General features: G+C 38.8%; 1 protein-coding gene across 1 annotated transcript; it reads right to left on the bottom strand.

Annotated features, from left to right (window-relative positions):
* Positions 1 to 3424: 3424 nt before the first annotated feature.
* Positions 3425 to 7921, bottom strand: LOC120859302 (T-complex protein 1 subunit zeta-2-like). The gene is made up of 3 exons (XM_040235448.1): positions 7680 to 7921; positions 3838 to 3948; positions 3425 to 3676 (listed from the first exon to the last, which is right to left on the bottom strand). The coding sequence occupies exons 1-3, from the start codon at positions 7724 to 7726 to the stop codon at positions 3481 to 3483; spliced, it is 354 nt and encodes a 117-aa protein (XP_040091382.1). The 5' UTR covers positions 7727 to 7921; the 3' UTR covers positions 3425 to 3480.
* Positions 7922 to 10922: the final 3001 nt, after the last annotated feature.

The following is a 10922-nucleotide window of genomic DNA, read 5'->3' as shown; positions in this document are numbered from 1 at the left end:
ATACCAGACCACCTGACCTGCCTTCTGAGAAATCTGTATGCAGGTCAGGAAGCAACAGTTAGAATTGGACATGGAACAAACTGGTTCCAGATCGGGAAAGGAGTATGTCAAGGTTGTATATTGTTATCCTGCTTATTTAACTTATACGCAGAATGCATCATGTGAAATGCCGGGCTGGATGAAGCACAAGCTGGAGTCAAGGCTGCCAAGAGGATTATTAATAACCTCAGATATGCATATGACACCACCCTTATGGCAGAGAGTAATGAAGAACTAAAGAGCCTCTTGATGAAAGTGAAAGAAGAGAGTGAAAAAGTAGGCTTAAAACTCAACATTCATAAAACTAAGATCAGGACGTCTGGTCCCATCACGTCATGGCAAATAGATGGGGAAACAATGGTAACAGTGACAGACTTTATTTTGGGGGGCTCCAAAATCACCGTGGATGGTGACTGCAGCCATAAAATTAAAAGACGCTGCTCCTTGGATGAAAAGCTATGACCAACCTAGACAGCATATCAAAAAGCAGAGAGATCACTTTGCCGACTAAGGTCCGTCTAGTCAAGGCTATGGTTTTTCCAGTAGTCAAGTATGGATGTGAGAGTTGGACTGTAAAGAAAGCTGAGCACCGAAGACTTGATGCCTTCGAACTGTGGCGTTGGAGAAGTCTCTTGAGAGTCCCTTGGACTGCAAGGAGATCCAACCAGTCAATCCTAAAGGAGATCAGTCCTGAATATTCATTGGAAATACTGATGCTAATGCTGAAACTCCAATATTTTGGCCACCTGATGGGAAGAACTGACTCATTTGAAAAGACCCTGATTGCTGGGAAAGATTGAAGGTGGGAGGGGAAGGGGACGACAGGATGAGACGGTTGGATGGCATCACTTACTCGATGGACATGAGGTTGAGTAAGCTTCAGGAGTTGGTGATGGACAGAGAAGTCTATGCTGCTGCAGTCCATGGGGTTGCAAACAGTTGGACACGACTGAGCGACTGAACTTCACTGACTAAAGTTAAAATGGACATTTTTGCAATATTTATTAATCCCTTTAAAATAAAATCATTCAGTTCAGGTCAGTCACTAGAAGCCTCTCAAGAGTCTTCTCTAGCACCACAGTTCAAAGGCATCAATTTTCGGAGTTCAGCCTTCTTCATGGTCCAACTCTCACACCCATACATGACTATTGGAAAAACCATAGCTTTGACTACATGGCCCTTTGTTAGCAAAGTGATGTCTCTACTTTTCAAGATGCTTTCTAGGTTGGTCAGAACTTTCCTTTCAAGGAGCAAGCATCTCTTAATTTCATGGCTGCAGTCACCATCCACAGTGATTTTGGAGTCCAAGAAAATAAAATCTGTCACTGCTTCCATTGTTTCTCCATCTATTTGCCATGAAGTGATGGAACTGGATGTCATGATCTTAGTTTTTTGAATGTTGAGTTTTAAGCCAGTTTTTTCTCTCCTCTTTCACCCTCGTCAAGAGGGTCTTTCGGTCCTCTTCACTTTCTGCCATTACAGAGATATCATCTGCATATCTGAAGTTGTTGATATTTCTCCTGGAAATCTTGATTCCAGCTGGTGAGTCATCCAGCCTGGCATTTTGCATGATGTACTCTGCATATAAGTTAAATAAACAGGGTGATATTACACAGCCATGTCATACTCCCCAAGTTTGAACCAGTCTGTTGTTCCATGTAAGGTTCTAACTGTCACTTCTTGAATCACATACAGGTTTCTAAGGAGACAGGTAAGATGGTCTGGTATTCCCATCTCTTTAAGAATTTTCATGGTTATACAACATCAAAAATATCACATTTGCTAATATCATCACTAATATTATCAGAAGAGTCTTTCAAGTACTGGAAAACTGTCAAGCTCATAGTGACAGGTACAAGTTTCCCAAAATTCTAACTTTTGTTTGAAAGCTCAAATGTTATTATTGCCAATACATACTGTCTACTGTTTCCTTGAAGTGGCAAGACTGTTTCAGTCATTTCTGAGAAAAACCTACCAAATACCCATGTCTAAACAACCATCCTGTCAGTCATTCTTTCAAGTAAAAATGGTATTCCATGAAAAAAGTGGCTATGTTAGCTTGCAACTCAATTACACAAGAGCTTCAAGACCCTTATTTTGATATGTAGCAGAAGTATTTTGTCCATCTTTCAAATTCTGTGACACAGAATTATAAAAGGATACATCCACTTCTGGGTATATTTCCAGAAAATACTAATTCAAAAAAATACATGCACCCAATGTTCACAGCAGCACTATTTACAATAGCCAAGACATGGTGGCAACCCAAATGCCCATCAACAGATGAATGGATAAAATTGCGGTATATATATGCAATGAAATATTACTGAGCCATAAAAAAGAATGAAATACTGCCATCTGGAACAACATGAATGGACCAAAAGAATATTATGTTCAGTGAAATAAGTTAGAGAAAGACAAACACTATATGATATCACTTATATGTGGAACCTAAAAAGTAATACAAATGAATGTATGTGCAAAACAGAAACAGATTCACAGATGTAGAAAAGAAACCTGTAGTTACCAAAGGGAAAAGGGAAAGCAAGGAGAAACAAATCAGGGTATGGGATGGACACATACAAGCTACTATACATAAAACAGATAAGGGCTTCCCCAGTGGGTCAGCAGTAAAGAATCTGCCTGCCAGTGCAGGAGACATGAGTTCGATCTCTGATCCAGGAAGATCCCATATGCCATGGGCTAACTCCCGTATGCCACAGAGCATCTAAGCCTGTGTGCCACAACTACTGAGCCTGTGCTCTAGAGCCCAGGCTCCACAACAAGAAAAGCCACCAGTGAGAAACCTGTGCACTGCAACTAAAAAAGAAATGCCCAACGAAGACCCAGCACAGCCAAAAATAAAAATAATTATTTTAAGTTTTTAAAAAATTGATAAGCCTTCTTTCTTTTATATCTTTTATCTTTTACATATATCAACAAGGATATACTGTATAGCACAGGGATGTACCTATTATCTTATAATAAACTATAATGGAGTATAATCCACAAAAATCAGGCGGGTACTTTAACATCTGAGCTATCAGGGAAGCCCATTATGCTGTACACCTGAAATTAACACAATGTTGTAAACCAACTATACTTCAATTAAAAAATAAAAAGGTGCAATTTCAAGGATCAAAATTTGATAAAATTTTTAAGTTTTCCCATTTCATCAAAACAATCTTAAATGAAACTGCCCTTTTTGTATGTGGGGTGATGTGGCAATAAAGAATATGATGACTAGTACAGTTTGGTGCTACTGCTATGATTTGTTCTAAGGTGCCAGTGGTTTTACCTATCGCTGCTTTGCATCATCATTGCAGACATCAACACAATATAAAAGGCGTTATTATTACTATTATGAAAATAGTTTTGACCTCACAGATATGCCCTAACATGGGGCCCACAAACCACACTTGGAAAAACACTGAGGAATATTTACAAACAGTTTAAAAATCTAAACTTTTTTCTTACCTTTTGATTAATGACAACAAATCCTTTATTAGACTGAGCACAGACTTTGTCTTTCAAGTCTATTATTTTTTGTACTCTGTCTTCAATAAATTTTCTTTCCGCTTTTACCAATTTTTCTTTCTCTTCTGCAGTTTTATAAAAGAAACCAGAGCTCACCTCACTAGAAGATTAATAAAGACAAGCTAGTAAAAGTAAGGCAGGGAAAAACAGGAAGGTAGAAAGGGTTTATAGTAAACATTTGGCAGGTAAAAATAGGGGTTAAAAAACAGTTGTAGAAAAAAAACAATTTCAGAGAATACAAAGAGTAACTGGGACACTTACGTTTTTTCATATTCTAGTGATACATTACAGGTAAGGATGAATGCATCATCTACTCGTTTCTTCATGTCTGGATGACGGGCACCATGATCCAGAACTAACCCTTTGATCAACCTAGTAAAAATATGCACTGTTTCTTATTTTGAATATACACTCTAAGTTTAGTATAAAATTAAAATTATACTCTTAAAATGGTAACAGAACTGCCATAGCAATTGTTACACACTATTGCCATATACCAGCTTTAAACCCAACACATAATTAATAAAATTAGAAAAGAGAACCTATTTTAACACAGTGTGACTGTGAAGTGACAATGAAAAGTCAATCCAGAATTATTCTTTAAATTATGTGCCTCAAACATGTGACACAGCTGATCAAGTAATGAAAGGGAGACACACAATGAGTTTCTAAGGAACATTTGTTCAAACTAATTATATGGAAAAACTAAAAACTATTAACCTAAATGTCCAACAATAGGACATTGTTCAGCAGACGACGACTTGACTATGGGCTAGTCATGAAAACCATGTAATAACATGAAAAAAATATTTACAGGGGTAGCTATATTTATAAGCAGAGAATGACAAATTACCTATAAAGTATGATTATCACTATTCTTAATAAGCTCCTTGGCGTTGAAAAGGAAAAACAGAAGAAAACTAAGAGTAGGATTATGCTTGGGTGGTAGGAACAGAGATAGTTGATGGGGGGCGGGGGGGAGCAGGGGGCTTTTTTCCTGTTTTCCAAATGACCTTTCAAGAGCAAATATTTCTGTAACTTTCAAAAATTCATTTATACCCAACTAGGAAATGCATTTCTACTTATGAATCTTTTATAACCAATATTTGTTATTCATTAATGTAAAGAAGTGATTTTTTAAATAGTTGAACATAATTATAGGGAAGTTTACAAAATTTTCCTCTAACTGGATTACTCCAACTCCTAACTGAATGTGAAGACATTTTATTTAGGAAGAAAGAAAGAAACTACATGTTCAGTATTCTTCACTCTTCAAGTCTCCTTCACTCTTCCACTGCTTCTCACCCTCAGCAAATGACTTTGCTTGGGAAAATAAACACTCTGTCCCATCACGACCTCTACCAGCACTTGAACCTCAAGCTCCTAGGAAGAGAAATGAACTGCCCATGCTCCCTCCTCTCTAAGGTCGACTCCCCGACCTGTGGACTGAATTCCATTTCCCCTCTTGGCTCCTGCAACTGTCCCCTCTTCCGCCGTATCAACTGTTCCTGCCTCCACGAGCATCCTCATCAGGGTACACACTTGCCATAGTAATTCTCATCTTTAAAACAAAAAATTATTCCCCTTCGACCTCATTCCCATGTTCCATTCGAGCTACTGTCCCACTTCTCTGCTCCCTGTTAGAGCTAACTCCTCTGAGTTGTCGGTGTTTGCATCCTCACTTCTCTCTTAACCATGCTCTCTTGAGCCCACCTTCAATCTGACTCTCACGCTCACCCCTTAAACATTCTCCAAATCTAATGGCCAATTAGTTCGCAACTTGCTCAAGCCGTCAACAGCAGGTTACTCTCACCTTCTTGAAGCCCTTTATGCTCTCAGCTCCTGGAGCACTGCTCTTTCCTGGCTCTCCTCCTTTCTCACTGACCACCCTTTTCCAGTCTCCTTGTTCAGTCCTCCTCATCTTCTCAGTTTCTAACATTGCAGTTTTCAGGGCTCGACCTTTAAACTTTCTCTTTTCTCTACCTTTATCACTTTCCAGATGGTCTAATTAACTCTCAGAGCTTTCAGTCATCCATACACCAATGACTCCCAAATATGTATTTCCAGTCCAGACCTCTAACCTGAATTCCTGACACCTCCTTCCAAATCCCTACTCAGCATCTCCACATGGACATCTAATAGGCACCTAACACATAACAGTCCCCAAACCGAGCTCTTGATTTATTGCCTCACACCTGCTTCTTCCCAAGAAATGGCATCTCTGCTTTTCCAGCTGCTCATTCAAAACCCAAGAGACATCCTTGAATCCTCTGCTTCTGTCACATTCTATGTGGAACCATCAACAAATCCTGGGGCTCCTTCTTTCTAAGTGTACCATGATGCAAACCTTTTTCCATCTCTCACCTGTATTACAACAGATTCCTAACAGATCTCCTGCCTCTGCCTTTGCACTACACTCCCTGCTCCACAGTGTCCTTGCCACAGAACAACCACTAAGATTCTTCTGAAATATAAACCAAGAACTTCTTGCCTTCAGCAATAGTAATTTGGACCAACTTTACTACCAAAAACAACTAAAAATGCTGGATTAAAAACAACAACAACCCTTAAAAACACTGGAGAGCCACAAAACATACAGAGCCACAAAAGTTTTATTTCCAAAACTGAAAACAAAATAGAAACTCCAGAGGGTAACTACAAAACTGCAGGTACTCACCCTAAAGTCATCTCACAATTCAAGCATATCTGAACTTTGATCTTATAATGAGAGAGAAAAAGAATTAAAAGCTCAAGGATTATCCAAAGTAGAGAGTATTGTAGAAGACTCTTTTCACATTAAGTGAACTTAAAAGGCTACATACTCAGGGTATAAACCAGCAGCCCTCATGTGAACTTGTAGTTAGAATTCGCAACAACTGGATATTCAATAAAAACCTCAAGCTGTGGCTTTAGTTTAAAGCACTCTCTGGGCTTCTTGCAGCAGCAAACTCAAATCCTCTTTGTACAAAGGCAGCTTCAGCCTAGGTCTCAAATTATTTCTACAAATACTTTTTTCAACACAATCAATGGCACACATTGGAAACAAAGCACAATGAGTGAGGACCAACAAAATACAGTGAACAACAGGAATAGAAAAGACAAAACTTTAAACATTGTAATATTAAACGTGAACTCTGTTTAAAGAAGTGAAAAGTAAGTTTGAAAAGATCTGCAGGGAACAGGAAACCATACAAAATGAAAAGGCAGATTAAAGGACAAACCAAACAGAACTTCTATAAATACGTAAAGACACCCACACATATATTGAAAATAAAGTATTTACAGATAAAATACAACATCTGAATTGGCTTCAAAATAATCCAAATTTGGGACAAAATAAAGGAAAGAGAAGTATAGAAAGAAAGAGAAGGGTGCATATAAGGTAAAAATAAGACAAATCATATATTGAAAATTGATAAAGATGAGTGACAGATATGTGGGAGTTCATTCACTATTCTATTCTACTTTTGTATGTGTTTAGACTATTCCATAATAGAATGTTTAAAATGAGTTAAGTCCAAAATCAACAAGGTGCTATTCACTCTGAGTACATACTACATACATACTTAGATAATGTTGACCATCTTACCTCTCTGACCTCATCTTGTCCTTTTTTTCTCTTCCTATGGCCCAGGCATGCTAGAACACCTCAAAACACACCTACTTTGGGACATTTTCCACTGTTATCCCCTCTGCTTAGAGCACTCTTTTTCCAGATGTTCACACGGCTATCACCCTAATTTCTTCAAAGATTGCTTTAGATATTTAGTTTACTTTCTCATCACAATGTTCTTCCTTGACTATCCTAAAATCACACACATGCTCACCACACACACAACTGCTCTAGCCTCTTTACAGCACTTACTAGCATAATGTGCTCACTATCTCTTTCAATTGGAAATGTAAGATTCTTAAAGAAACTGTTTTGTTTACTCTTCATTCCTAGCACCTAAAACAAGTGAATGGTTGCTGGTTAAGTATCCAATTAATATATGCTAAACAAATGGAAAGATGTTGAATAAAAGTAACTAATGAAATTAATGATATCTACAGATAATCAAGTATTCTAGACTCTCTGCACTGTCAAACTTTATGTTACTTACTTTGTATCTGTTTCTGATTTATGCTTCATCTCCATGATTTCTACCATGAAGAGATCAATAGGATAATTCGGTCTCCTAATTGCCAAAACAGAATCCACAACAGCCTGAAAGAGAAATGAATTACAACAGTAAACTATTTGGTCTACTGAAAGAAACCACTGGCCCTAGTAATTGATCACTAGACTAAGCAGATAAAGTGCTTCAGGCTCCAAACACAGGGCAAGTCAAAAAAATACCACTTTCTCAGGGACACTTGGAGAAGGCGATGGCACCCCACTCCAGTACTCTTGCCTGGAAAAACCCATGGATGGAGGAGCCTGGTGGGCTGCAGTCCACGGGGTCGCTAGGAGTCGGACACAACTGAGCGACTTCATTTTCACTTCTCACTTTCATGCATTGGAGAAGGAAATGGCAACCCACTCCAGTGTTCTTGCCTGGAGAATCCCAGGGATGGGGGAGCCTGGTGGGCTGCCGTCTATGGGCTCGCACAGAGTCAGACACGACTGAAGCGACTTAGCAGCAGCAGCAGGGACTCTAATGATAACCAATGCCAATGGATATTTTAGAGCCTACATGAACTTCAGAGATTATCAGGTCCAAACCCTTTAAGAATTATGGTCTTAAAACAAAGTCTAACAGTAGTAGTGGAGTCAGGACTAGAAATCAGAGGTGTCTTTAACTGCCAAGCCTACTATACCAACACTACTCATACTATACCAACACTACTCAGACTTTTCCACCAAAGGACACCTTAGTGGAAAAGAAGGAAATGTAATCTAAGGAAAGAGGTCAAATTTGCTCACTCTAACAACATGAAATTTTTAAGTCTTCTCTTTTACCATGAAATTTTTCCATGTCATGCCACAATATATACATGTTTTTTGTTTTTAATTTTTACTGGAGTATAGTTGATTTACAACATTGTTTTGCTCATTTGTTTTAATGTGAAAATAATGCTTTTCCTCAAAATTGTAAAGTAAAATTGACACTCCAGAAAGATATGTCTCATTTATTCTGCCAAATATCCCTAGGGGTATGAAATTTGAGAAGCACAACACAACACAGCCTATAGCGTAACTCAGAAAGTAACATGAAAATAACTGACTACAGAAATTAAGTGCTATAGTATAACCATCCTAAAATATAAATAAAGGGGAAAAAATCTGTATTTTTGAAAAGTTTACTGAGGGAATATGATTTAGGGGTTTGATGCCTAATGAAGAATAATGATAAATCACTGGAAGGTGAGAGTATACAGTGTTTCTATAGCTCCAAAAGAGAATGGGGGCCCTAATTAGATAGCTGGAGGATTCTGGGCCAAGTGATATATGTAATCTAACAGCAGAAAATATAGCAGTCTTTATATAGACTCTGCTTAGCAAGAAAATGCCTTAATTTCTTAGTTTGATTTCCCCAGTCAGTTTTCTTATTGGTAAGCAACAGGGAGAGAACACACCCCTGCCCATCAAAAGAAAACTGGATTAAAGATTTATTGAGCACAGCCCCACCCATAAGAACAAGCCCCAGTTTCCCCCTCAGTAGGTCTCTTCCACCAGGAAGCTTCCATAAGCCTCTTACCCTTCTCCATCAGAGGGCAGAGAGAATGAAAACCACAATCACAGAAAACTAACCAAACTGATCACATGGACCACAGCCTTGTCTAACTCAATGAAACTATGAGCCATGCCATGTAGGGCCAACCAAGACGGATGGGTCATGGTGGAGAGTTCTGACAAAACGTGGTCCACTGGAGAAGGGAATGGCGAATCACTTCAGTATTCTTGCCTTGAGAACCCCATGAACAGTATGAAAAAGCAAAAAGGTATGACACTGAAAGATGAACTCTCCAGGTAGACAGATGTCCAATATGCTACTGGAGATTAGTGGAGAAGTAACTCCAGAAAGAATGAAGAGACAGAGCCAAAGTGCAAACAATACTCAGTGGATGTGACTGGCAATGGGAGTAAAGTCCGATGCTGTTAAGAACGATATTGCATAGGAATCCAGAATGTTAGGTCCATGAATCGAAGCAAATTGGAACTGGTCAAACAGAAGATGTCAACATTTTATGAATCAGGGAACTAAAATGAACTGGAATGGGTGAATTTAACTCAGATGACCATTATATCTACTACTGTGGGCAAGAATCCCTTAGAAGAAAGGGAGTAGCCCTCATAGTCAACGAAAGAGTCCAAAATGCAGTACTTGGATGCAATCTCAAAAACAACAGGATGATCTTGTTCGCTTCCAGGCAAATCACTCAATATCACAGTAATCCAAGTCTATACCCCAACTAGTAATGCCGAAGAAGCTGAAGTTGAATGGTTCTGTGGAGACCTACAAGACCTTCTAGAACTAACACCCAAAAAAAGATGTCCTTTTCATTATAGGGGACTGGAATGCAAAAGTAGGAAGTCAAGAAACACCTGGAGTAACAGGCAAATTTGCCCTTGGAGTACAAACTGAAGTAGGGCAAAGGCTGACAGGGTTTTGCCAAGAGAACACAGTGGTCATAGCAAACACCCTCTTCCAACAACACAAGAGAAGACTCTACACATGGACATCATCAGAGGGTCAATTCTGAAATCAGACTGATTATATTCTTTGCAGCCAAAGATGGAGACGATCTATACAGTCAGCAAAAACAAGACCAGGAGCTGACTGTGGCTCAGGTGAACTCCTTATTGCCACATTCAGACTTAAATTGAAGAAAGGGGGAAAAACCACTAGACCATTCAGGTATGGCCTAAATCAAATCCCTTACAATTATACAGTAGAAGTGACAGACAGATTCAAGAGATTAGATCTGATAGACAAGGTGCCTGAGGAACCATGGATGGAGGTTCATGAAACTGTATAGGAGGCAGTGATCAAGACCACCCCAAGAACAAATGCAATAAGGCAAAGGGTTGTCTGAGGAGGCCTTACAAATAGCTGAGAAAAGAAAAGAAGCAAAAGGCAAAGGAGAAAAGGAAAGATATACCCATTTGAATGCAGAGTTCCAAGGAATAGCAAGAAGAAATAAGCCTTTCTCAATGATCAATACAAAGAAATAGAGGAAAACAATAGAATGGGAAAGACTAGAGATCTCTTCAAGAAAATTAGAGATACCAAGGGGACATTTCACGCAAAGATGGGCACAATAAAGAACAGAAATGATATGGACCTAACAGAAGCAGAAGATATTAAGAAGAGGTGGCAAGAATACACAGAAGAACTATACAGAAAAGATCTTCATGACCC

This window comes from Oryx dammah, unplaced genomic scaffold (genome assembly GCF_014754425.2).
Source record: "Oryx dammah isolate SB20612 unplaced genomic scaffold, SCBI_Odam_1.1 HiC_scaffold_500, whole genome shotgun sequence".
NCBI lineage: Eukaryota > Metazoa > Chordata > Mammalia > Artiodactyla > Bovidae > Oryx > Oryx dammah.
Note: the sequence above shows the minus strand (reverse complement) of the source record. Positions and strands in the feature narration are given on the sequence as shown.